General features: G+C 36.4%; 1 protein-coding gene across 4 annotated transcripts; it reads left to right on the top strand.

The window, feature by feature from the left end:
- Nucleotides 1–2: 2 nt before the first annotated feature.
- Nucleotides 3–27,949, top strand: DYNC1I2 (dynein cytoplasmic 1 intermediate chain 2). 4 transcript variants are annotated; one of them, XM_082763778.1, is made up of 17 exons: nt 3–157; nt 1,725–1,842; nt 3,299–3,413; nt 6,850–6,940; nt 11,294–11,353; nt 12,611–12,726; nt 19,643–19,732; nt 19,980–20,142; nt 20,234–20,333; nt 20,861–20,986; nt 21,950–22,096; nt 22,421–22,534; nt 22,874–23,007; nt 24,044–24,188; nt 24,825–24,965; nt 25,970–26,095; nt 27,185–27,949. In XM_082763778.1, the coding sequence occupies exons 2-17, from the start codon at nt 1,735–1,737 to the stop codon at nt 27,296–27,298; spliced, it is 1,890 nt and encodes a 629-aa protein (XP_082619904.1). In that variant the 5' UTR covers nt 3–157; nt 1,725–1,734; the 3' UTR covers nt 27,299–27,949. The 4 variants fall into 4 exon arrangements, with proteins under 4 accessions (XP_082619904.1, XP_082619905.1, XP_082619902.1 ...); XM_082763776.1 differs by having other exon boundaries at nt 151–289; XM_082763779.1 differs by lacking the exon at nt 11,294–11,353.
- The last annotated feature ends 30 nt before the right edge of the window (nt 27,950–27,979 follow it).

Here is a 27,979-nt window from a genome sequence, read left to right as displayed (position 1 = left end):
GTTGTTCTGAGCCACCTCCCCACAGAAGGGGCGCGGTGCCGAGGCTCGCGGTAGCGCCCTCCGCCTCCTCGCGTCGCTTCACGCCTGAGCCCCCCTCCCCTCAGGGCCGCTCCTCGGGCGGCGCCAAGGAGCGCGGTGCTGCTGCCGGAGCTCCGCCGTAAGTCTCCGCAGCGCCTTGGCGGCTGGTTTGACCCGCCGCGCCCGCCGTAGGCGCCCGCCTGTCAGCTGCCGGCGCCTTTGTGCGGCGGGGCGGAAGCGAGCGGGGCGCGGAGCCGGGCTCCGCTGTCAGGTGCGCGGGGTCCCGCGGTAACGGCTCCAACGGCTCTAACGGCCGCTGCTCTCACCCGGCCCGGCTGTCAGCGGGGACCCTCCGGCGCGGCGGCGGGGTGGGGCCCTGCCTGTGCCGGCTGCGGGCCGTGGGGCCGGGGCTCGGCCCTGCCGCCCTCGGGCGGGGCTGGCCGGGCGCTGCTGCCGCTGTGGGGCCTGCCCCTCCTGCGGGCCGCGGGGGGGTGGCTGGGGCGAGGGGCCGCGGTGCGGTGACAGCACGCCTTTCCCGGGCTGCGTTGAAGCCTGAAATGCCATTTTTTTTTTTTTGTTATTATTATCGTTTGTTGGCACTGAAGTGTTTGCAGGCAATATGGAGGAAGAGCTACCGATGTGTACAGGGGGGTAAATGTGTCAGCCTTGCAGCGTTTTACAGCTTTTCCTGCCCTTAGATGGACTATGCAAACGCTTGCGCATATTTTTAATTTTAAATACGTAAATAGCCGTATTACTGATGTGTAATCTGATGTCAGTATTATCACGCTTGGTGCAAAGGCCCTTATAGATCCCTTGGCTGTGGTAGAACCACTTCTGCACTTCCTTTACTCACTCAGATTTGCCTTACAGTAAAACTAAGTGTTTGTTCACCCAGCCTGTTCACACAGGTTTTCGTGTCGATGTCCCAAATCTTTAAGTTCTGAAGTGTTGGGTTTTTTTTTCTGCTTTTGTTTGTTATTGGATTTCCTGTCTGTTTTTAATTGGATGAGTTATGTAACAAAGCTTTTGTAGAATTGTTGTCTTTAAAAGATCCAACAATTTCTTAGCAGCATGCAAAAGGTCAATGGATAAAACACAAAAAGATTGGTATTGCATGTTTGACAGGTGTTGTTTTTTTTTTTTTCCGTCACGCTGATACCTACTTTGCCTTGCAGTTTATGGTAGACTTACTAAATCTTTTGTTAAATCTGTGTTTTAAGTTCTGCAACTGGATGTAGCAGGATATATCGCTTCCATACTGCTAAGTTGTCATGTGTCAACAGTCAGAGGATGAAAGAGAAAGTAAAAATATTCCAGGCGCATTGTCCATGCAGTTTTCTGTACGTACGTGCCATAGTTGGCTCTGTAGCTGTGCAGAATCCTATGGCAAGATCAGATAACCCTGTTTTCAGTGCCTGATGTATGATTCAGAGCAGCTCCTCCAAACAGCTTCAGTACTATCTTAGCAGTGGGTGCTGTCACCATATCATCGTCCTGTTTTAAATCAATTTTAGTAGTGAGAATGTACAGAGTGAAGGAAACATGGAAATAGGAATGTGTTTTGTTTTTTTTTTTAATTAGGATTGAAAGACTTCTCACTGTTCTATCTTTAGTATAGTTACTTTAATGATAGCTGTTTTCCTATAAATAAGCAATCTCAAGTGAACAAAAACAAGCAGTGGTATGATTTCTGTGTTGATCAGTGTTTCAGCCATGTCTGACAAAAGTGAACTGAAGGCGGAGTTGGAGCGCAAGAAGCAACGATTAGCTCAGATCAGAGAGGAAAAGAAAAGAAAGGAGGAAGAAAGAAAGAAGAAAGAAGTAAGAAATAACTTTCCCTTTGAACCTTGACTGTTTGCCTATGTAACTTGCCCCAAATATACATGTATGTAGCCTGTCCAAAAAGACTGCATGTATCACTCCACAGTTATTTAAGTAACGTCTGTTTAATGGTCCATGCAAATGTAGTGCTTTCATTTTGTGAGAGTAAACACCTACTTTTTCTTTTATTTTAGAACTATCCATGTGGTAAGGTACATTTAAAAAAAAAAATAATAATCTCACATGTAGTTTTATAAATACAAACTGTATGCTTGTGTGCATCATAAATAATGAATTAGGCAATTACTGTGAGAATTAACTGAAATATTGCACAAAAGCTCTATTAATGATTTGTGATGATATAACTTGAAGAATTCCTTTCTGAAATGCAGTTTCAAGGATGTCTGTATGAGTTGTTTGACTGTCAGTATTGTTATTGAACCGCGTGCTCTATTTTGCTCTGATTCATCTTTAACCTGAATTTTAAAGTAAGAGCAATGCTCAGGGAATGCATGCTACTTGTGTGTTAGACTTGATTTGTTAACAGTCTCCTGGATTTCTCTCTGTTAGTGTAAATGACAATCTGGTGTATTGCTACATTTCTCCAGAAAGCAGATCATAAACAAAACTTCTGTTGGAATGCTTTGGTGTGTTGTGTCCCTTTTCATGACATCCTCTCTTTTGGTTATGATCTTATACAAGTTCTAAATTAGCTTATGGCTGAAGTCTGGGCAGCTGCCAGCAAAATGATTCAGACAAACTGGAGAGGGAAATATCTCAAGTTATGTTCTGATGATGTTGCAATTACGTATTGTCTGTACATGAGATTCCCCATATGATTCCCAGCTTATCAGTTTTAATCTTCCTCTAAAGTTTGGAAATAGCTTTTTTAAAAGACGTAGAGTAGATCAGAAGTATGATGTGTAGTAACGTGAGAAGCAGTTAGTCTTTAATCATGTTGTAGGGTTATTGTAACTTGGTCTAGATTTTGCTGCATCTGCTAAAGGCTAGTATTTGTATAATTAATTTATTTTTACAGAAATACTTGACAGTGACTGAGTTTTGAACACCTTAAACTATGAATTTAAATTCTGTAATTGAGTAAGCAGTTAAATGAATTGTGGAAAAATATGGAGTGTTCAGAATCTTTCACAGTAGAGCTTCCATTATTTCTAAATTATATAAGGATAAGGGTGTGATATTAATACTTTCTTGTGTGTGAAATCTAGTAGATTACAAAACTACTTTTAAAGAAAACTACTTAAAGATAGTATTAAAGCTGCAAAACTTGTGATTCCCTCTGTTTTTGCTTTCGTAATTCCCAAGATGCTTTCTGTAGATAGAGTCAAGTAACTAACCCATGTGATTATAGGTTTCAGTAGCACAGTGAGAAATAAAGTGAAACCATTCCTAATACCTATTAAATGCCAGAATTTAGATATTGAATTATTTTTAGACTGATCAGAAGAAAGATGTTCTTCCTGTACAAGAAGAATCTGATCTTGAAAAGAAGAGAAGAGAAGCTGAAGCATTACTTCAGAGCATGGGGCTGACACCTGAATCTCCTGTTGGTAGGAATATTTATATTAGTTTATAAGAAGTGTTTTGTTGGTGGTGGTATTGTGATACATATATAACTAGCATGAAATTTCTATGGCCACTGTTTTTTGGGTATGCATGTCTTGTTTCTGGTACTACTTTGTTACAAATGTCTAGTGCTATGTTTATGTGCTTCAGTACACATTGCTAGTAATATTCATAAAATATATGCTTTCTACTAAGATTATTTGGAGTTTTTTAGTTATAAGTATCACAAATTTGTTGTTTTCTCTTTCAGTTCTCCCTGCACATTTTTTTCCCCTTTCTCATAATGCTAAATCTTAATCCTAATATTTTCATGTGGGGTTGGCTTGTTTTCTTTCTGTGCCTTTTATGTCCTAATTTTCCTTATCTCAAATACCTGACTGACTTTGATGGAGTAATAGCAAGGCTAAGTATAAAATTTAACTGTCAAGGATGATGATTCGTATCTGTGCTGCTCTTCAATGGATTAGTATATTGGTTGTTGCTTTTTGCCTTTACTTAGCCACTTCTCTCTGGTAAATGAAAGTGAAGAGGGTGGTACTTCAACTCCAATTTTCAACTCTCTCTGTGAAATCAAAGAGGGGTTAAAACTTAATTTTCAATTTGGCTCAATGATGATGAGGGTCTATTTCAACTGGGTTTGCAAATAAAAAGTAATAATAATTAGGTATAGTCTGTGTGTGAATACAACTTCATAATTGTTTTTGGACTGTCCTAAAACATTTGAAAATGAATGGGAAATAAACAACATTAACACTGCTCCCATTCCAACAGCCACAGCAGTAATGTTAATAGCTTGAGTTGTTCTCACAGTTCAGTTGTAGGTAGACTGCATTTGGGCTATGCTAGCACTAGCATATAAGTAATCAATTCTTAGCTACTAGGGATTTTCTTCAGCAAATACTTGAAAACCTCCTTGCACATGGCTTTGCTAAGGCAGCTAACATGAGACTCTTAAAGAAATAGGTGTGGTTTTTTTTGTTTGTTTGGTTGTTTTTTTAATCTGTAAGAGAGAACCTAAAAAACACAGGATGACCAGTCCTTAAAAAGTTTTTTGATATGCTGGCGTCTGATAACAGGTCACAACCCTGCATGTGTTGTATTTAATCCTGTTGACCCCCTATTTAGTCACTGCCTTGTAAGTACACAGTTACACAGATAATTCATTTTGTTCCCTTTCAAGATAGATTGTTCTAATATGAGTGCTAGATCAAGCTAAAATGTTCTACTTGCTACCTCTCAGTAGCATGCCTGAGGCACAAGCTGAGTCTGCTGACTGAGTACTGGGAAAGCATGACAGTACAGTGCTGAAGCACCTGAACTGAAGCCAACACAGCTGACCAGCATGGTGTGCAGATGGCTTCAGCTCATGCTGTCAGTGTGGGTGGATTACTTGAGATTAGATTCCTTCCTAGGAAGTTGTATTAAGAATTTGTAAGGTAATTATTGTCCTGGTAACTGCCAAGGAGAGGTGGCTTCCTTACAGGAGAAGGGACCTTAGTGTAAGTATGTTTTTGATATCTATCATTCTCTCTCTATATATAATGCATATATTTATTTATGTATTATACATGTATATTTGTGTGTGTAATATATATACATATATATATATATATTGAGTCATTCATATTTTCATTCATATATATATATATGAATGAAAATAACAAATAACTTTCAAGAAGGCATCCTTTGTTGGGGTAGGTGGACTTTTACTTGGCATGTTCTTCACACTTATCAGAGAGATACTGCCTTACCAATGGGAAGACTTTCCTAAAAACAGCTTGCTCCACAAGAGGGCACTGTATCATTAAACTAAGCTACTGAATTTTTTGGCCATACTGCTAGAGCAGTATATATAGTTCTTGTTGTGTGTTTGTTTTTGTTTTTTTTTAAATGGTGACAAGATAAGTTTGTCATTTCACCTGTTTGTTTAAGAATGGGTGACATTAAAATGCTGTCATTTTCAGTAATGCACAGACACGTAACAATATGAAGGCCTATAGATGTTTCCTTTAGTATAAACTATTCAGTAGATGGTGATGCTGGGTTGGAGAACATTTCAAAGCTTATCTGTGTGCATACACACCCATACATGTGTGTAAAATATAGGTATGTGTAAAATATAGGTATGTGTATGTATTTGTGAAGTATAACTGTATGATTTTTAAACCTATATGAAAATCTCTCTTGTAGAGAGACTCAATTTATTGAATTGAGTAAATTTATTAAAAACGGTCTGTTTTGCATGTTCAGGATAGAATTTCTGTCAACCAGAATGATGTCTCTGTTTTGGGATAAGATGGAAACGTTCTTCAGAATTTCCAATATACTTGTGATTTCAGGAAATTCTCCTGAATTCAGGAAATTCTCCTGAAATGCTGCAGATCTAAATTCAGAATTCTCCCTTGGCTGACCTCTGACAGGATAGATGCCAACTTGTATAACTAATTGGTCTTCAGTAGGTTAAAGTTTATTCTTTGGTGTTGCTAAGGAGTAAATCCATGCTATGAATGCTCTACATGTTACTGAAAAGTGAAGCATAAAAGAACCTTCAACGCGCATTCTGATTCTTAAACATAAATTTAAGCTTTGTTAAATAATGAGTTTCACTATTTCTAAAACAAACAAAAAAAATAACTATTTCTAGAAGGAAAAGTTAAAAAGTTTTGACATAGCTTTACATTCTTTAGATTGTATAAGATTCATTGTTATGTATCAGTTCCAAAAAAACATGGTGATTTTAATTACAATCTTCATCTAAATGCTGGAAATGAACTGACTTTAAGAAAAAGTTTCAATGTATCAGTACTAGCCTGCTTGTCAGGTAAAACAAAAAAACAAACAGAAAACCACAAAAATCTCCCAAAAGCTAACACTAACAAACTTGAGTGTAATATGCAGAATTTGTGTTGATTTGTCTAGAACTAAAGCAAAAATACTAGTATGCTCCATGACAAAGCCACTTTTTTTGTCTGCATTTCTGTGATTATATGCTTCAAAATAAAATTACCAGTTAAATACCTTCAGTGTGTAATTTTTGAGAAAAGCTATGTTAATAAGTATCTTCCTTTTATGTTTTATCAACATGATTTAGTGGGAAATGTCCTGCAAAAATAGATGCTACCTTTTTTTAAAAATTCTGTTTTTAAAAATCTGTTTTCAAGTCATTTTTTCGTAATGTTTTTCCCTCCATATCGTCTTGTATGCTCCAGATGCGTAAATGCCGAACAATTGCATGAAAGACCAGCATGAAATGTTAACATTGTCTTTTCCCCTCTTTTTCTACTGTTCATTTCATCCATGTATTTTTTGTTTGCCATCACTTTTTTTTTAATGATTCATGTTAAATTAATTTTAAAACATCCTAAGCTGTGCAACCTCTGCGAGTAGTAACAGCGGATACCTGTCTGTTTCACTATTTAGTCCCTCCTCCTACCTCTCCGTCTTCCAAATCTGTGAGTACGCCAAGTGAGGCTGGAAGCCAGGACTCTGGTGATGGCGCTGTTGGATCTAGGTATGTCACCTTGTTATATTCCTTTGCTTAACACTTGCATTATGAATAATGAAACTTTAGAAGAAATCAAATTTAATTACTTGAGTATCAATTTTCACCAATATTGAATCTGTGAACAGTGACTACTTTACAGAAGTGCTTTACTTTTACATTTGAAATGCAACTATGCTTAACTGATTTTAGATTGCCAGAAGAAACTTTGAGGTTTTTGAGCTTGCAGGTTTAAAGTTTCATCTTTAAAGAGTCTGAAAGTCTTGTGATAATATTCTTGTGAACATGAATGTCTCTGAACAAAAGAACAACTAGAAAAAATCAAACTTCCCAGCTCTTTGAAGGAGAGTGTGTATGGATATTGGCTATTTTTCCCTCCATGTTGCTGGATCTAACAGAAAATGCTATCTACAAACCTTGCCTTATTTCTTTTTTTTTTTCACTTAAAACTGTATTCCCAAGTTATTTCACCTTGCAGCTCTCCTCAGAACTTAACTGTACGACTCACAAGCTACAAGCATGTTAGAATAGCCACTTTTTTTTTCAGTTTTGCTACTTGCTACATCCTTTTGAGCAATGTTTTGTTCATAACAGTTTGAGAAATGCCACTGTAAAGAGAGTCAATTAAATACTTCCATTAAACTAGGAACTAAGAATGGAGCTTTATGGGTGATAAGATAGGAATCTACTTCCGAAGGGTATTTCTGATGTTTTCCATGCGCTCTCTGAACAAGAGCAGCATTCGCCTATTAACACTGATAACGTTTTCCCTCCCCTGTACAATCATTGCTCATGTACTGTAGCTTCTGAATATACATTGTGGATGAAGTTTCATTAAAGCACAGCATCCTCAGTTCCTTTTGTTCATCCTTTGTGAATGAATCTTTGTTTTGGAGAAAGACTGAATACTTATACCACCTTTACACGTCTTTTTGGAAGACTGGAGTACACTGTACACTTGTGGGTTATGTGTACACAGTCTTAGCCTGAAAATAGTCAAGTTTTTAATGACCTGAAGAAAGGTGATAAGGTCTTTATTTCAAAGTAGCGACCACTAAATTGAAACAAGGAATACTAGAGGCAGCAGATATGAATCCATACTTCTTTTTTTTTTTTTTTTTTAAACACTCAGGTGCAGTGAATAAGCACTCATAGCTTATTCACTATGCAGTTCAAGTCCACTTGTCATGTAACTGAAGAACCAATAGCATCGTTCCTTAACTGAGTAACAAGCAAATTTTAAATTATTTGAAATCTGTGATTACTGGTTATTAAACTGTCATTTTATATTTAAATTCAGTGTATAGAAGGGAAAAAAACAAACAAACAAACACAAAAAGAGTTACTTGATGTGGGGGTAAAAAAGGCTTTTATTTTCATTCGTATATAATTTAAAGTTAGTATGAAACAGTATTTTCACCACATCTGTAATTGAACTCCATGTTGTGTACTGAATTTATTTCTGCCTCGTAGGTGTACTGTGTCCTCTGATTGTATGTTCCAGATATATAGCAACATAGTGTTGTTGTATGCGTGCTTTTTTTTTTTTTTTTTTTTTTATGAAGACTTGAGAAAACTTACATCCTAAGTCTCTATAGCTTCATCCATTTGTAAACTTTAAATTTGGGTCTGCACAATTTTCAAGACATGGAAGCATAGAAAGACTGTGGACTTCAAGGCATGGAGATAGGAAATTGATAGCTAAATTTAAGGCTATATATGTCATTGTAAGAGATCTGAGTTTGCTTACTTAGTCTCTGACCACCAGGTAACATTCTTCCCCTCCTTCAGTAAACAATGTCTATATTCTAAATTTGTACGGCATTCCTATTGTATGCATACACTTCAACCTAAAAGTTGGACTGTGTGATGTGCCCTAGCATTATAGCTGGCATTTTGTAGGTGGCTTTCATATCTATGTGTGGTATGCTAGCAAGGCAAGTTCTACTGTTCTTGATAATCTTAAATTGAGAGTATTGTTTTCAACATATGTATTTCTGTTCACATCAGTGTGTTATTTCAGTTCTTTTTTGGTATATGGCCATTCTACAGTTCTCTGTTCATGCCACAACCATACTTTATGATGATTATCTCCTTTATGAGTTTAGTCATTTACTGTCTCTGATACAGAACATTGCCAGTAACTTCATTTATTTAGTAATTAGTAAAGCAGTGTTCAGACTGTGTTCCTCCTGTTACTTCCATCTGTCTTTACTTACTTCAGTAAAGAGTTTTGGTTCTGCATTTGTTACCATTTGTTCCTTCTCACCTCAGCATTCTTTCTCTTTCTAAGTTAAGAGTAAAAATTTAAGACTGGAAATTAGCATTGTTAGTTTACTTTTAAGTTTTGTGTTTTTTTTAAAGAATTAGTTTATAAGTGCAGAAAGTACTTCTTAGATGTATGTGTATTAGGAATTTACCTAGATTTAAACGAGTTCAAGCATGTGGATAAATAGAAGTATAAGTTCACTGAAGCTTATATATAAATTCATTTAACTTAAGGCATAACAAATTTCTGGAAAACAAAAGGAACAGTATTTTGTATGCTTGTGATACTTACGTAATAGGTGAGTTTTATCTCAGAATGTTACTTCTTTAAAGAATCTCTCTGAGAAGAATTTAACTGTAAGTACTATAGTGTGTGTTGATTTTAACTATTTTAAAAGGCAGAGTATTGTTGTTTTAATATAAAAAATTAAAAAAAAACGCCTTTGAAAACAGGAGGGCAACCTCAGTAATGACTAGGTCTTAAGTAAGTACAGAGGTTGGAGCCTTTTAAATTTATATTGCTTTCCCTAAGTTCCTCTTAAGTGGGACAGAAAATGTTGGCAAAGTGTTTGTGGTGATGGAGCATTTGAATCTATAGATAAGTTTTTCTTTGCTTAAGCAACATGAATGTTGAGGAGGTGGTGGTTTGGTTTTGCTTTGTTTTCTTTTTCATATGCATGGCAAGATTGAATCTCTGTATGAACAATAACCAGCCTGAAATCTCAGGCACCAAATTAAACTTCAGGCTTAAATCTACTTAGCCGAACAAAATAGCAGAGACATAAAGAATAGGCACACTCAAAATAATGGTAAAATTGGGTATTTTTTGATGCACAGAAGATATGTCAAGGTTTTAGATATTCAGGTATTAAGCTATGGCTATGGGTGCATTATCAGCTACGCAGAATTATTTGCTAAATAATAACAGTGGATTTGTAATTTTTAATTAAAATTCAGTATTCTTATAACGTATGGTTTCTACAAGAACAAAGTAATGAATGGCACACTTGAAGCTGTGAGTTTTCATCATGTTGCCTGTAAATTTTGGTGATCATCTTTGTTTTGGAATTCTGTGCTTGCTTTATAAGAACATTGCCATGCCATGCATGAAATTTGAAAAAATAAAGAATTTATTATTTAAATATGATAAGTCAATAAAACAATTTTCCATTTGCTACAAAACAAGATTTAAAAAAATAATTTCTGAAAACTTCAGATGCATGTTCATCTATTAATCTCTCTTGTATGCTTGTTTTAAAACTTTGCCTAAGCCTGATAGCAGGCGGTAGACTAAATGGAAATTTGTGGAGAAGGTATGAAGGTTTAAGATGATAGGAGAGGGAAGATCTAGTTCCCACTTCATATTTCTTCAGATATGAAAGTGACTTGATGTGTTCTGTTCATTATTCCATATGACTTTGAAATGTGTTATTAATATAAAGTCCACTAGTTCTACGAGATTTAAGTATCCTAAATAGAGTTGGCTCTAAATCAGATGACACTTAGAAGCCCAAGGCAGTGCTTAACCCATAATTACTGCAATGTCACATCTTGGAAACTCTAGCAGTTCTCTTTCCCAGTGGAAATGCATTTTTCCCCCTCTACCAAAAGGTTTATGTGTTGACTCATTTCCTTTACCAATATGACAATTTCCTCCACATATTTACTGCTCTGGGCAATATTGCATTACATTAACAAATCTGTCTTCATATGACATGAACAAATCTGAACAGATTTAAAAAGGAAAGTTTTTAGTGGTTCTTGTCACTATTTAAAATATTTTTATTAGCCTCTCACAAAGGCCGCATTTGTTTGCAGAGCTTTAACTTTCAGTCTTTAAAAGATTTTAATTCTTTTCTAATAGCTCTGAATTCTGTGTTTGCTTTTTTAACTTTTGTATTTACCGCATATAGTATTTATTGCACTGAATATTTGCTGAATTTCCCTTAACTGATGTTATGTTGCCTCGTTTCTTGTGAACAATGAAATAACTTTAAGCTTACTTTAACTCTAGCATTTCATAGTGTGTATTTGCTTCACTAATCTCTGGCCTTTTTTGCTAATGCTGCATGATTGTTCAACCTGTGGTATCAGGACGCTGCATTGGGATACTGATCCATCAGTTCTTCAGCTCCACTCTGATTCCGATCTGGGGTATTGCATAGATTTCTTATATTCCCTTTTCATATACTTCTGGATAATAAGTATAAGAGCTATTCTTTTTCTTTAAGACATCAAGTTACTGTTAAGAGACTGTTCTGTGAGTTACAGAAGTTCAGTGTCCCAAGATACTGTGCAGTTGGCTGGTAATGAGAAGTTTTGATGTCATTTAATATAAATAATGTGCTTATTTCTAGTAACAGAGCTTACTTTATTAATGTTTTCTTTGAGTCTTTCTTTGGCAAGACAAACTTTAAAGTAATTTCTTTAAAATAAAAAACTTAGACATGTAAAAACAGACAGAATGACTCCCATCTTATAATATACATGAATGACAAATGTTTATATTGAGCTGTAGCTCATTATAATTACTTAATAAAACCCATATCAGTCTATATGAATTATGATTCCGTCCATTGAAAACTTCAAAAGGAGATTCTTTTTTTTTTCTTTCATTTTAGGAGAGGGGTCATTAATAAGAAATTAACAGCAATTTAGCTATATGGAGTGTAGATCTTCACATAATTACTACAGTACATATGCTTTTGCAGGATGTTACAAAGACTGAATTAATATTGTGTAGTTTTTGGAAATATATTTTTGCATTGTAATTTGATACTGGGTGTATCTGTGTTTGTAGCATCTTTCATAAGCTAAAGTCAGAAAGCTCAGAGGTTTCCAGTATTACATACTGGAGTAATGTATTATGGATAAATCACTTATCAGCGTGTGAGTTTCAGACCAGACTTGCAGTTCTGAGTTCTAAATAGCAGCCTACAGATAGATTTAAAAAAAAATAAAAATAAAATTTAAAAAATGCAGCACAGTTAAGTGGACTAGGAAATACTTTTACATTCAGGGTAACTAAGCTGTTTCTTTTAAGTTTTAAAGTCCTAAAATAAATACAAATAGTCATGTGAGCAGATCAGTACAATGAAAATATGGGTATTTCATATATGTAGCAGTACCCTAGGCAACTGCAAAAACAAAGCTTTAAAATGACATCAAATAATCAGATATCTGTATATATTTGCACATCTTTATTTTTGTCTTACATGTAGAAATAGCTATTGATTTTAAATAATAGTGAAAATAATAATCATAATTTTGTGACTTCTTCAGGATTAAATTTCCACCTGGCTTAAGTTTGACAAAGCTGTGACGTGATGACACGAGTATTATTCTAGTCAAAATGTGAAGTAATTCATAAAGCTAACTATTTTTTCTAATGTTTCTATTCATTTCATGTAGACGTGGACCTGTTAAACTTGGAATGGCCAAAATTACACAAGTTGACTTTCCTCCTCGAGAAATTGTTACATATACAAAGGAGACACAAACACCGGTTATGACGCAGCCAAAGGAAGGTGAATGATTAAGTTATTTCAACCTAAGTTATTTTCCTTTTATTTTATTGCAGTAATGATTACTGACTGTATTAGAGCTAACACTTGTGATCTTGAAACTTAATGTGGTAGAATGAAGATTGATTTGTGAGATAATTAATACAAGTTCTATTAAACACATACATGTCTTGCTTAGAGGGTTGTTGTCATTCTGCATCTTGTTTAATGGTAACATTGCTCTGCTAATAAAACATGGCGGTTTTGTACTCCTAGTAAACATGACACATAGACACCAAGTTGCTTAAGTAGCTGACAACTGGTCAAAAAGTGGGATGAAAGTGGGATGTATGTTGCATTTATGACACCTAAGAACCCACACACAACTTACTTGAAGGCTTTGTATCCTTATTTTTTTTTCTCCCCAATTTTCACTTTTTCCATTCTCTAATCCTTGAGGTTTTTTTCCTTCCCTCTGTCAGGTTCACCATGGTATCTGAAGACTTAGTTCGTAGTTTGTGTGCTCAAAGTGTTTTACTTGTGCTGCTTGCTGTCAGTGGAAATTGCCTGGCATTGTATGATCTTAGTTTCACCCTAAGTGGATAGGCTGTAGTTGACGTTTACTATAGGGGAGTTGGAAAGTTGGGTCACCTGTACTTCTGTGTTTATCCGAAAGCTGTCTTAGTAGAGATAGTATCTCACGATCCATTCTACCTTAAAAACAATACTGTTTTCTGTACACTCTTTAGTTTTGTATATATGTGCTTCACAGAAGTCACTTGAAGATGCTTGCTCATCATTGCATTGTAAAAGATCTATGTTCACAATTTAAGTTGACATCTCAGCTAGTTTAGATCCATTGTTCACTCCTTTTTATAAAATGAACTGAAGAGAACCTACTTTAATGACAGTATCTTGGTTTTGTGTTATATTGTGACCTGAACTGAGAAACATTCAAGCTAAAACTATTGTCTGTTGGGACAGATAGGAAGTTGGGGAAAACTAGCTTTAAACTGAAAGAGTTGCTAATTGCCATGGAAATATTTGTGGCAACACAATTAAAGCAACTGTTACACAGAGGAGACTTCATGCCCACAACTTAAAGTTGGCCTTTGAAGATGTCCATTTTAGGTTCAGCATAATGAAGTTAAATTCAAGTTATGAATACCTTTCACCCTAATGGTTCTGGCTTAAAAAGGTGGAAGTCAGACCTCTCAGAAGTTGACAGAAAGGACAGCATTCAGTTGTTCAAAAATCTAAGCAGGAAAATGCTTCTTCTAGTTAGAGAAGGGAGGTAGACTAAGTTTACATGATCGTGCTTCCCTGTAGTGTGCTGTCGTAGGCAATATTAAACATGAAGTGGCTCTCCCCTCTATCTTCTCAATAGGCTTCTCAGCTGCAGCTGGTTCAAGCCAGTGATCATTCCTCTCTGCTTGGCATGAAAGCATGACCAGTTTGCATGTAGCCCTTGATGCTGGAGCTAGAATGTCACCTCAGTGCTAGTGGCAGCGTTGCCTCTCTATGCAAAGAATTGAAGTACTAACAGGCTGACGTATTGTGACCTCAGTGTTTGTCTTGGGAAGATTGATTCTTCCTATAGCATCGTAAAAGAATACAGTCAATATATCTCCTAAAAATCAGTTTCAGTCTGTGATTAGAGATTTAGTTGCCTTTAGAGTAGGAAGTATTGTGTCACAGGAAGTTATTCACTGTATTCTGTACAGTACAGAATAATAAATTTCCCCAAATTGAAGTTGTTAAGCATGTTTCATAGTTCTTGTAAGAAGATATCCCAAGTAGACTTAGATGGTAAATCTGCAGTATTTGTTTTATGGTTTTCTCATAGCTACGGGTTGCACCCATTGTGCTTTTTCTTCTGGGTTCAATGTATACAAATAAGTCACTAAGGACATAGAGGAGAAACACAGTAAGAAATGGTGTCGGGGTGGAGACTTCAGTGCTCTTGAGCTTCTTGCTTCGATGAAAACCTAAATGTGTCACTTCAGTCTTTCATTTTTTTCACATTTTGGATTTTTTTCTCCAAAATTTTCAACAGTCTCAATCCTCTAATCCTACTCTTTCTGTAACAGCTGTATTTGTTATGTAAAGGAACTGAAATGTAATCATGGAATGGTTCATTGTTCCTAGGAATATAGCAGAGATGCTCATTTTTTCTCATCTTCCTGGCACGTTCCTGTTTTTGCTGTGACACAGTAACAATGACCTTTTTTTTGGTTTAGGGACCAAGGAGATTAATTTTTCTAAGTGTTGTGCCATGCTTAGTGCTTATTTTGTAACTGATAAGCCTAAATATCTATGCCTCGGTGCCATTACTACCACTTCAATAATCTTTGTCAACATGATAACATGAACATCCTGGTTTTAGGCAGCTTCATTCCCCAGCGTCTTCATTCTATTATCCCCATTTCTGCTGTCTAAATCAATTTCCCACTTCTCATGGTGCTGTGTACAGCACTGCTGCCCACTTCCCTCATTGTCCAATTTTGGTGGACATTGTTTTTAGTTAGTGCGGTCAACTGGTTATTAGGATTATTGTTTGGCCTCCATTCGGCGTGCTGTATCAGGCAGCAGACTTCTAGATCTACTCTTAGAAAATACACTTGAAATTGTGTTCCCTTCATATAGCTGTTTCTTTTTAGCAGGCAGTGATAGAAGCAGTTTCAGCAGCAGAGATGCAATTTATGTGTGAACTCTGGATTACTTCTTGTTCTGCAGGCTCTATGTTGGCCCCCATGTACAGTACTGTAATCACCAGTGCTGCGTTTTGTCTTACCTATAGTTCTAGCTACGCTGCTCTGTAATGTACTGTTTGATATCTTCCATTGTGATTTGCTGACATAATGTTAAAATTTGCATAGAAAGAAAATAGTCATCAGTACATCCAATAACAGCCAGATGTAATATTATAGGTCCTGAAAGTGATTAATCCAAAGAAAGATAGGCATGTAAGTGAATAAAGTGAATACAGCTCTGCCCAACTGTCTCAGTTAAGGCTTTTCTTGGGCTAACAGGCTATTTGTTATTTAGTGCCTTTGTACAACACAGCACATACGCAATCACAAGTAACTGCAGACAGTATTGCTGCATTAGCTCCCCTCTTTGAGGAGTTATTGTCTGGTAAGGTCTCCAAGACATAGAATGAGAATATTAAGCACTTTGTCCTTTTAATTTTGTCCTTTTGTCCTGACTTAAGCAGACTAATAGCAATTTAGGGTGTAAGATTGGCCTCTTGGATGCTTGTTAATGGTGAATGTAGCACTTTTACATTTTAATATTGTAACAAGAAATAATGGAGCCTTATATTCATGTATTACCCCATACATGCCTTAAATGTACAGCGAAATACAGATGGGAAAACTTGATATGAAGACACGTTCTACTTAACAAAAGCCACCCATTTCACAGATGATTTCACTTTGATTAACCTACTCTGCAGCAACAGATTACTCAGACAACTGGAACTTTCACTCTGTAGTGTTATTGCTGGGTGCAGCCTAGTATATAGTACTGCTTTTCTTTCCATCTTGCCAAAATACATCATGATTCTGATGTTAATTCAAAATCAAAATTCTGTGGTTCATTAAACCTGTTTTTAACATCCATTGACAAGAAATTTGTCATTGTGAAGATGGCTGTTTATAAACCAAGATTCCCTGTTCCCCTGTCAGAAAAAAACATGGAGTTAATTGTTTAGCATCTTATGATGAATATTCATCAATATGTTGATGTGACAGAGTCCCATTTCTGGTCTTTAGAACCCTATGACTTCTCTAGGTCTTAACAACCGTGCTTTTTTTTAATTGAGGAATTGTATGTGGTATACTGACAACTGAAGTAGCATAAAGCATCAGTAGGTAGTTATTAAGGAATAACAAGGATGAGGTTAGTCAGTGCCTTCAAAATTTCCACACTTACATAACTGACACCAAATACAGTACGCCAATGAAACAAGTGGATCTTTGACTTAGTTGTGCAGCTTTTTCAGGAATTATGTAGTCTTCCAGTGTTTGCTGGGTAATAATTACTGTTTTTACCAATTCTCTGCAAATACCTGTACCTGAACTATAATTTTATAAATTCAAGATATGTGAGAAGTAATTAAAACAAAAATATCTCATTTATTGTCCAACAGCTTCATGCTGCCTTTTGTAAATGTCTGTGAGAAAGCATCCTGGTATTGGATAATGAGATCAAGAACTTGCTGCTTCTCCCCCTTCCCCATCCCCCCAATCCCTTAATAATAAAGTTTGCATGTGACTTCTTTAAAGAGAAGGTTTTAGATTTGTGTAGTTACAGATAAATCACAGTGAGATGACATGTTCAATTTCAAGTCTGATACTTCGAGAATATTAAAATAAGTGTTGTATCCTGCATTTAAATGCAGTAATATCAGCTGGCTGTATGCAGTGAAAGTACTATGAAGGAATTTAGATCTCTGTATAATATATGCCATTTATGTTTCAAACATTAAAAGGCATGAGCAATCAACTATATGATCTTTTGAATAAAATATGTAGATTAGAAGGTCACTTAGCACTAAGGGGTTGACCATCTGCATTTGACAAGAATTTGACTCCTGTCACTGAAAATGGTACTTAGAATCAGTGTAGTATGGCTAGCAGGGGGGGTTGGGTTGAAATTTCTAATTTGGGACTTTCAAAGCTAGACTAATGTATCCCGGGTGACCCCAAACCAAATATCTGAATTTAAGGTGTTATTTAAATCTGCATTATTGATTGGCAGGGATAGCGAGAGGGGGATTTTTGTCCAAGTGACTATAATGTGAACATGTGGTCCTGTATTTGTTGTTCTCAAAATCATGTCTGTTAACTCATATTACATTTTTTAATTAATTAGCGTTCACACCTATAGTGATTTGACATTAAGAAATCTGTGCTTTAGAATTGCTAGAAGTTATACAGTTTTCAGATTACTAGTCCACTGTACATGTGAATCCATCTAAAAAGGAGCAGTGTCTTTCTGTTTCTCTGCGTGATTATTTTGCCCAAAAAAGCTTTCATTTTTTTTTAAGTAGCACAAAAGCTGTAATTGGCATGCTTTGTAAGGAAGTGTCAATGTGCAAGAGAGTGGAGATCACTAAGAATTCTTTTACGCGTTCTTTCCCCTTTGCACCACCGCCTCCTCAGCAGGGTCACTGAGATCACTAGCTTTTCTTGAAATGGCCATTTTCACTGGCAGGTGCATTATACCCTGTATTTTCAGATTGTTTTTCCATTCTGAATGTTTGGCAGGTTGATTGCTCTGGCTGCATTGACGGAGAAAGGGCTGACAAATGCGGTTGGGCTGGCTGAAAAGACAGTGATTACTGTTTTCCTTTGTGGCTGATTGAGGCCCTTGAAAGGAAAGATTTTAACCTTCACCATTTGGTTCAAAAGTATGAGCATATATTGAAATCATTCATGCCATTTATCCTAGTTCTGTAAACTTGTCAGAACGTAAAAATCGCTCAATTTCAAGTAATGTAGGATTGGCATACGTCATTATCATTTTGATTAAGTTGGAGTTTGTATTATTGTGTGCATTATACAGTGTCATTTAAAGCTTTCTTTCCTGCAGGTACAGTTATATTTTTATTGCCTATACTATGGAGTTAGAAAGATTTTCAGACCTCTTTAAACCTATCACTATGTGTGTGGTTTGGCAGCTGGTATGGCCTACAAGCTGTATTTTGTTTGCAGGGTAAAGGCTTGTCTGTAGACCTCCTGGAGTGCTGGTAATTGCACAGGCTTGCCATTGGGGAAAGACATGATTGGAGGCAGTCAGGCAGAAAAATGTTGTGCCATCCCATTGCCACCTCATAGCTGAGAGACAATCCTAGCAGTACCATCTGGTTGTTGCTATCTAGTCAGCTGGCCTGGCTGCTGGGACCATGGCTTGGCAGCTGGTTCCCATCCCCTGACCACGCTTTTTTTCCCCCCCCTCTTTTTGTGTCTATGTGCATGTGGATTTTTTGTTGTCGTTAGGTAGCTGAACACGGGTCAGAGAGATGGCTGCAACAAACAAGCCTAGTCCCTGCTGAAAACTGTCTCGTTACTTGTGATGAGGCATGTAGTAGACTCCTGCTGCCATTCCCTTATAGACAAATGACATAGCTGTTTAACCAATAAAAATAGCTTTTCAGAAGCCTGTATGAGCAAGTGGATGAAGAAAGGCCAGGAAATGCTTATTCAACAACACCAAATAATTTAAAGTCATTTTCTGGTTTACAGTATTCAAAGAATAAAGTGTACAAATGCAGAAAGTGCTGTAAACCTTGTCAGCATTCCCGAACATTAACATTTTATGTTACTCATTGCAATTAGGGAAAACACATTTTGCTCTAAAGTTCTCATTGCCAAACATGATACAGATAATGAGACTTGCATTTAGAATGACAGAAAAAATGTAATCTCCCTGCTATTATCTTTAGCAAAATTTGCCTCTCAGAATAGCAACCTGAAAGCTAATGTAAGCCATCTTCATGCCATATGAAGACCCATTAGACTCTGATGGTTTCAGATCACAAGTAAGCATCTGTTCTGTAGACTATTTTAGACATTTGATTTTTCTTTATTCTGCAACATTAATGTGTCAGGATGTTACACGGAACATACATCTACCACATGGTTTTGTGTGGAATCATAAATGCTTATAGGAGAGTTTTCTACTTTGCGTAAGAAATTGTAAAGAATCCCTCTTTTTCAGTTTATACAAATACATAATTTACCGCAACTAAAATCCAGGTGTAGACAGCATTGCAATGATCTTTGGTTTGAGATAACATTATTCTGGGAACTACACTTTATAAATACAACCATTTTAAGCTAAATTACACCATTTTATATATTTGAGATTCCTACAGAATGTTACTGTTCCTCTTTAAAAACAATGACAGTCTCACCGTACTTTTTCTTTTTAGATGAGGAAGATGAAGATGATGTGGTTGCACCAAAGCCATTAGTTGAACCTGAGGAAGAAAAAACGTTAAAAAAGGAGGAGGAGGAGGAAGGTACCTCATAGTTATTTGTGCTACAAAGAAAAACATTAATACATTTTAACTTTTCTTTCCATTAAGTTGAAAATAATTTGAGTTACATTTTAACACTTAGTTATTGTATGGATGTTTGGAAAAAAATTTTCCAGAATCATGATGAATACTGTCCCCCTTCCCCCCCCCTCCCCCCCCCCCCCAAAAAAAAAAAAAAGAATTTTTGGAAGTATGCATTACAGAAACTTTGTGTATAACCCTTTTCCAGCTGCCCCTCATGAACTTACAGAGGAAGAAAAACAACAAATTTTGCATTCTGAAGAATTTTTAAGTTTCTTTGACCACTCTACAAGGATTGTTGAAAGAGCCCTTTCCGAGCAAATCAATATTTTCTTTGACTACAGTGGAAGAGACTTAGAAGACAAAGAAGGGTAACATGAACATTGAATGCTTTAGTGTGAATGCGCAATATTTTAACTCTAAAAATGGTCAGAGATTAATACCTTCTAATTGCCTTTGTAGAGAGATTCAAGCAGGAGCAAAACTATCCTTAAACAGGCAGTTTTTTGATGAACGTTGGTCAAAGCATCGTGTTGTCAGTTGTTTGGACTGGTCGTCTCAGGTAAAAAATGCTTATATTAAGCAGTCATCTTTGTGAGTTCTTCTAGCTCTGTCCACTTGACCCTTCTCTAAGTATAATTAATATAGGCTGTATTTCTAAGTGTGTTCCTTAGAACAGTTCTTACATCCTCCGTAGCTTGCAAACATCAATGTTTTGTAAAAAGTAGCAAAATCTTTGTATTATAAAGAAAAAAATCTTCATAATTGCTTCTGTTTTATGAGCTATGTAGAGGTGTTAGGTGCATAAAACAAAGCTCACTTAAAAGTATTGGGTTTTACATTTAAAAGCAAGATATAATTTTAAAAACCCAAGAACTTAAAACAGTATTAACATACTAATTATAAGTTAAATCTGTAACAAATGCTGTTTTGACTGACGCTGTTTCTCACAGGGATGATGTAAATGATTTTCAGTCTTGTTGTTTTTCTTTTTACTGTGTTTTGGCATCACAAAACAAAGATTCTAGGATTGTCTGGACCATTAGTTAATCATCTTGCTATTTTGAATCTTTCTCACATATTTTTCAGTACCCAGAATTACTTGTAGCCTCTTACAACAACAATGAGGATGCACCTCATGAGCCTGATGGAGTGGCCCTTGTGTGGAATATGAAGTACAAGAAAACTACCCCAGAGTATGTCTTTCACTGCCAGGTATGATTCTGTCTCAGGAGGCTAAAGATTTTATGTTGATGAGCCTGGACAAGTACCTTCCTTGTGCTTGTCAGTGTAATGATTTCATTGGGCTGGCATTCACTTTAACCACATGTATTTGCAAACAGATGTTGATAGCTAGAGACCTTAGTTTAGAAACATTCTTCTGTTCCAGAATTTCTGACATCGTTCAGAGTTCAGTCTTGCTTAAGAACTCATTTTCTTATTTTATTTGAAAAACCAAAAACCTTCTTGTGTAATGGTTGAACCACAAAGAAGGTTTGTATGTAAGGAGACTGAGCAGAGTTGTGTACTGCTAGAGTGTAGTTTACTGAATAAAATGAAGATGGCCTGAGGAGGTGGAGCAACGATGAAAACAAGAAACATATGCTGCAAGTAAAAAAGGCAGATGGAAGTTTCCTAGTAGTTTTTACGAAAGATTAAAAAAAATAAAAATATGCAAGTCTGTTTCATTGTGCTAAGTCTGGAATAGCCACATAATTTTCAAAATGTCATAATTCTGAAAAATTACATAGTTGAATGAAAACGTAATCCCATGTTGTCAGATTACTGTCAAAACCCAGATTGCAGAAGTAGCTATATTGTATTGAGACCAATTTCGATGTTCTCAAAGAAAATGACCACAGAATGTGGTAAATATTATTAAAGTCTTGTGCACCGCTTGACCTTCCTTTTCTAACAAACTGTGCTAGGAGGAAATACAAATGCATACGTATGGGAAAAACAGAGGAGGAAGACTTCATTTTTGGAATGCAAGTTAAAACTAAAAGCTTATTGGGATTCACAAAGAGTTTTGAACCCCTATGTGATGGGACACTGAAATAGTGTATTAAATCTAGACATAGAACTTACTCTGATACTTGGTCACATTTTCTTTTGGTTTTAGATGTCATGTCAGCGAATGATAGTTATTTGTGTATTTTGGTTGTTTTTTCCTTTCAGTCAGCAGTGATGTCAGCTACATTTGCAAAATTTCATCCCAATTTGGTGGTTGGTGGCACATACTCAGGCCAAATAGTGCTATGGGATAATCGCAGCAATAAGAGAACCCCAGTGCAGAGAACTCCGCTTTCAGCTGCTGCTCACACGGTAGGGGGTGAAATATCTACAAGGACTGTTTCCTGTTGAGATGTATTTAACCTCTAGGAAACTGTCCAGTGCACTTGATTTATAATGCTTAAATGTTTATGTCCATGTTTTTCCAGTGCTATCACTGAAGAACAGGGCTTTTGATAAAAATGAAAGTGTCAGAAAAACTGCTATTTGTTTTATAGGGAAGCATTCTCTGTACCATACTGTGATCAACTGTTTCTCTTTCACTAAATGAAACTGTATATTTTACAGTATATTAACTGTAACAGAATTGGTTGAGACTTGGGAATTCCTATTTCTGATGGTATTTTACATTCTTAGCACCCAGTGTACTGTGTAAATGTTGTTGGGACCCAGAATGCTCATAACTTGATCAGTATCTCAACCGATGGGAAGATATGCTCTTGGAGTTTAGACATGCTTTCCCAGCCACAGGTAAGATAACTTTTGATATGTATAGTATCTATTCTGGATAGTTATTTTGTAAAAAAAAAAAAAAAACATTATGTCTCTAATAAAGTATTAAAAACATTTTCACAATACGGAAGTATTCTTAAGGTAGCTTAGTAGACATTTGATAAAAGACCTCTTCTGCCCCGTGGGATGTTGTTAAAATTGGTTTTGCCACTAACACAAGAAAAAAATTGCTCATTTCTGCCCAATTCTATATAAGCAAAACACAAAAAATACTTAACTATTGAGAAATCTAACCTTGTAAGTGATAATACTCAGTTTGTTATTTTTAAAAGTATTTTACTGATATTTTCACTACAGGATAGCATGGAGCTGGTTCATAAACAGTCCAAGGCTGTGGCTGTTACTTGCATGTCCTTCCCCATTGGAGATGTCAACAACTTTGTTGTTGGAAGTGAAGAAGGCTCAGTCTACACTGCATGCCGCCATGGCAGGTGAATAAAAGTTTTTAGTTATTCAAAGGACTTAAAAACAGCGAAAGGATGAATCCCTGTATGTTCTACACTGCTAATACATTCATAGCACGTGCTTAGTCCTCAGTCTTGATGGGGTTCAAAGTAGCTGTGTATGAATTCCAGTGCATGCTATTTTCCGAGTAGGAGCTTCATTAAAAACAGAAGGAGTTTGAATATTGAATTGGTACTATGCTCTCTTCATTGGCTGCGAGTTGTTTGTAGTGATGGGGGCAGCACAGGTCACTGAGGTTTTATTCATTTGAATTGTAGCAGAACATTCCAAACTTTATATCAGTTCTGCAGATAATTGTACAGTAACATCACGCACAAATCTTAAATTGGCTAGCTCTTCTCCTGCTGTTCAATCTATTTTGAAATTGTCTGACTGTATCTTATCAATTGCTTTCTTAAATATAATTGAGTGTCCAGGTTTCATCTGAAATACACATCACCCTTGCTGCACAGCTTTTTGGTTCCAGAATAGCTGAAATTGTATCACTTCTCTGTAACGTTCTTCCCAGCTCTCCTCTCTCCCTTCCTCCCTCCTTTTTCATTGCTTCTGATAGGAGACTATTAGGAATATGTTGTAAGTTTTTATGTCTGAATCCTAGTGTGTGTCCACAAGGTACATGCATCTTCTGTTTTAAGTAAGTGGGAGTTTTCCACTTGTTCCTGAGACTGGATTTTGTTCTTTCGTATGATTCAAAATTTTAGCTATTGCTTGGAGAACCGTGTAGTTAAATGAGTGGATTGGTACCTGCTGAATGAGTCTCTGCTCCCTGTGGTAAATTTTAGCATTTAAAGAGTGTAGAAAAGAGATACTGGAATTAAGGTCCATATTCGAGCCTGTTCAGATGAAGCCTTTGCAATTGGGTAACATCCATACAAAGTGGCAAAATCTTCTTGGTGCTAAATTTAAACTGTATTTCAGTGCTATCTTTGTCTGCAGATGGATGGTTTCCAGAGATATTAACCTTTTTTTTTTTTTGATATATATATATATATTCTAAAACAGCAAAGCTGGAATCAGTGAGATGTTTGAAGGACATCAGGGACCAATCACAGGTATTCACTGCCATGCAGCAGTTGGACCTGTAGACTTCTCGCATCTCTTTGTCACTTCTTCTTTTGACTGGACGGTAAAGCTTTGGACAACTAAGGTAACTGAAATAGATAGTTCGGTGGTTCTCTTCATAATCCTTGACACAAGGTGGTGCTATAGTGTAAGCTACTTAAGAAACTTCAGTGAACTGAAGGCAAATTGTGTGAAGCCCTCAAGGTCCATAGCAGTAGTCTAGTTGATTCCTGGTGCTTGTTTTTCAGTTTCTTACAAAGAGAAGACAGCTGATAAACAAAACTAGTTAATGACATGAAGATGTCATTGCTTTCAGATTGTGTATCATTTGTGTACTTTTGATCCATTCTGCCTAACCTTTTGCCCTCTCATATCAATGATTACAATATAATCAAATGCAAATCATGTAAATTCAGTTTCTTCATATTATGTGTACTGCAAATGTTTTCTTACAATTTTGTGGAGGACTAGAGGACAGCACCAAAACTCATGTCAATTAAACTGCATGTAGAGGCTCAGAATTGGCATTCCTATTGCCAGAATTACTTTTTTTTGCTGTTATATTGTAGTATTTTTCTTTTTTAAGTAAGTTTAAAATGTGAATCATTTTTTAGTTATTTCTCATAATGTTGTTGAGAAGTTCTGTATTTTTACCTTACTTGTTAGCTTTTGAATTTGAAATGCTGACTTTAGGTATTGCATTACATCTGCTTTTTTTCAGAATAACAAACCTCTCTACTCATTTGAAGACAACTCAGACTATGTTTATGATGTTATGTGGTCTCCAACTCACCCTGCCTTGTTTGCCTGTGTGGATGGGATGGGCAGGCTTGACCTGTGGAATCTCAACAATGACACTGAGGTGAGGGAGAGTGAGGTTAACAGTCAAATATAGCAGGAAAGGTTTTTTGTACACTTTAGAAAAAAGTGTAAAGAGTTCACCATAGGATTTTTGTTGTTTGTTCTTAAATATTCTGTAATTCCAGTAGTTGCTGCTTAATAAATATTCTTTGATTACAGGCTGGTAACTTAAATGACTGCTCATAATTAATAGCAACAGTAATTAAATTGTTTTAACAGTAACATGAACATAAAACATGTTAGCTTAATACCAATCCATGTTGTGACAGTAAATTTTTAGACCTCCCCCAATACAGCCGTGGCAGCCTGCAGTTTAACAGTATGAACAAACCTGCTACCCATACACCACCATTGTTCTTATTGCCATATTGTTATTGCCATAGTAATACTGCAGTGAAATTGTAATTTGTTTCTAAACTTAAAGGATTGAACATTTAGGATTGCTGGTGTAAGCTGTATACTTAACTATTGCATAAACCTTTTCTGAGACTTAAACTTGTTGGCGGTAGTTGAGAGGAAAAATCGTACAGATACTCAGCTCTCTGAAATTTTACTGTCTTAAAGCTGCACGCAGAAGAAAGAGTAGTCCTGTAGAAGAAGCAGCACATGCCAGCCTATATTTTTTAACTGGAGTTGCCCATTTCTAGCATCTGGGCTGGATTTGACCTGCCAGCCCTCTATCTATAAGTCTTTCCCGAGTTCCCAGGGCTCCTCCTTGCTGTCTGATTAACGCATGTCTATCAGGGGGGTAAAAGGCATGTGCCTCCTGTGTCATGGCAGGAGTGCAGATGTGCCTTTTGATAGTGCCAAGAGGCAGAAGATGTGTTGTTTTGGTTATATCACTAGTGATAGCTTATGGCCACTGAGAGTAAATTGAGACCTACAAACTGCCTAAATTGAGATATTGGGTACTTTGATAAATCACTGAGGGATAAGGTATGTTCTGTAATCTGTAACTTAAGAAATCCTTGTGCATTTTTAGCAATGTGTTTTAAATGGATACAGGTGCCAACTGCGAGCATTACTGTGGAGGGCAATCCTGCTCTGAACCGTGTGAGATGGACACACTCTGGGAGAGAGATTGCTGTAGGTGATTCAGAGGGACAAATAGTTATATACGATGTGGGAGAGGTATGTATACCATGTGTTGTGCAAAGTATGTTACAGCTTTTTTGTTGTTACTCAAGCTTTTTTGACTTGTGTTTTGCAATTTCCTTGTAAGTTCCCCCCTCCTCTGGTTTAGAGGAATAAGGCTTAATTTTTATTATCAAATTATTTTTCTTTTAGATGTCTATTTCAAGTATTCTAGCATGATTTAAAATCACAGAATGATTTAGGTTGGAAAAGACCTCTAAGATTATCTAGTTCAACCTTTAACCTAGTACTAATGTACTAGCACGAAACCATGCTACCGAGTTCTAAATACACAAGTTTCCTGCTTCCCTGGGCAGCCTATTCCAATGCTGCGTAACTCTTTCAGTAAGGAAGTTTCTCCTAATACCCAACCTAACTCCCCGGCACAACTTCAGGCTATTTCCCCTTATCACTTGGTGCCCACCTCGCTATAGTCTCCTTAGAAGTAATAGTACAGTGTGATAAGGTCTCCCCTGAGCTTCCTTTTCAACAACCCCAGTTCCCTCAGCTGCTCCTTATAAGACTGGTTTTCTCAACCCTTCACCAGCTTCATTGCCTTTCTTAGCATGCCATCTGTCAGCTACGCAGTCAAAAAGTAAAAAACATTATAGTACGGCTGGCAAAATAAGATGAAGCCATTAACAGAAAGCTTTAAATTTTGCAGGAATCTTATGTTCTTCCTATCCATTTTTTGTGAATTCTGACCATGGCTTGAGAAGTATTGAACAAAAAAAAAAAAATGAAATGAGGAAGTCTTGACTTGGTTCTGTAGGGAAGCTGTCGCTATTGAAGTATGTGTATTGCAGTAGTATGTGACTGATTGGATGCAGACATTGCATTACTGTTCTTTGGAGGTAGTCTCTCAGAAGCATATCATGCAAGCGTGTAATAGTATCACTGCATAAATACTGGACTTGCAAATTCTGCTGCTTTTATTAGTTAGAGCTTCTGATGTTTAGACTACTTTAAAAGTTACACTAAATAAAGGTAAGCTGTTCTATCAGAACCTCTTACAAATACTGCTGTTCATAATGAGCTCAGTTTGTATGTACTGGTAGGTTTAAATAATGTTATCTTTGTCAACAGCAAATTGCCGTTCCTCGCAGCGATGAGTGGACTCGATTTGGTCGAACGCTGGCAGAAATAAATGCCAACAGAGCTGATGCAGAAGAGGAAGCTGCAACCCGCATACCAGCATAGACCGTTAAAGATGGGCAGCAGTGGTAGACTTGTGAATTATTTGATGCAAATCTTAAAAGTGTAAGCACGTGTCAATTCAAGTAATAGTTTAAGGCAGGAACAGGTGGATTCAACTATGGACTTTGAAAATGTGTTAAGATCACTGAAATTCAGATCTTACGTTGTCACTTTTTATATATAAATTACAAGCACATTCTTGAATTTGTGTAACTTTTAATACAGTTAACTTTTGACTTTGCAAGGAACTTCTTTTGCTGAAACACTAACTTGGTGTAAATTTGCTGTTAGGCTAATTAAATTTCCACTTTGTAACGGTATATTTCTGAAAATTAGAAATTCTGTTTCTAAACTAAACTTTCTATATTACACAGACTAGCCTTCATGAGGTATTAAATTTGTGAAGGGTTCTTTAATTCAAACTGCCTATGGATATGCATGCATATATTCCAAGTAAATTTCATTGCTTATAGATAACCCTCAGACTCTGGTAGCTAGTAATAGAAGTGAAAAAAAAATTGTCTGTAGTTACAAATCTATTTGATAATTGGACCTGAATTAATGAAATACATATTTAATACTAAGTTCTTTTGTTCAAACTGGTGCATTAAAGGGTGAGACTGATTAATAAATAAATATTATATGAGCACTTGTCAGCTGTACTGACCTCTAATCTATCTCTCT

Source organism: Aythya marila (assembly GCF_965140915.1).
Source record: "Aythya marila genome assembly, chromosome: 6".
Lineage (NCBI taxonomy): Eukaryota > Metazoa > Chordata > Aves > Anseriformes > Anatidae > Aythya > Aythya marila.
This window is presented reverse-complemented; position numbering and strand designations above follow the sequence as displayed.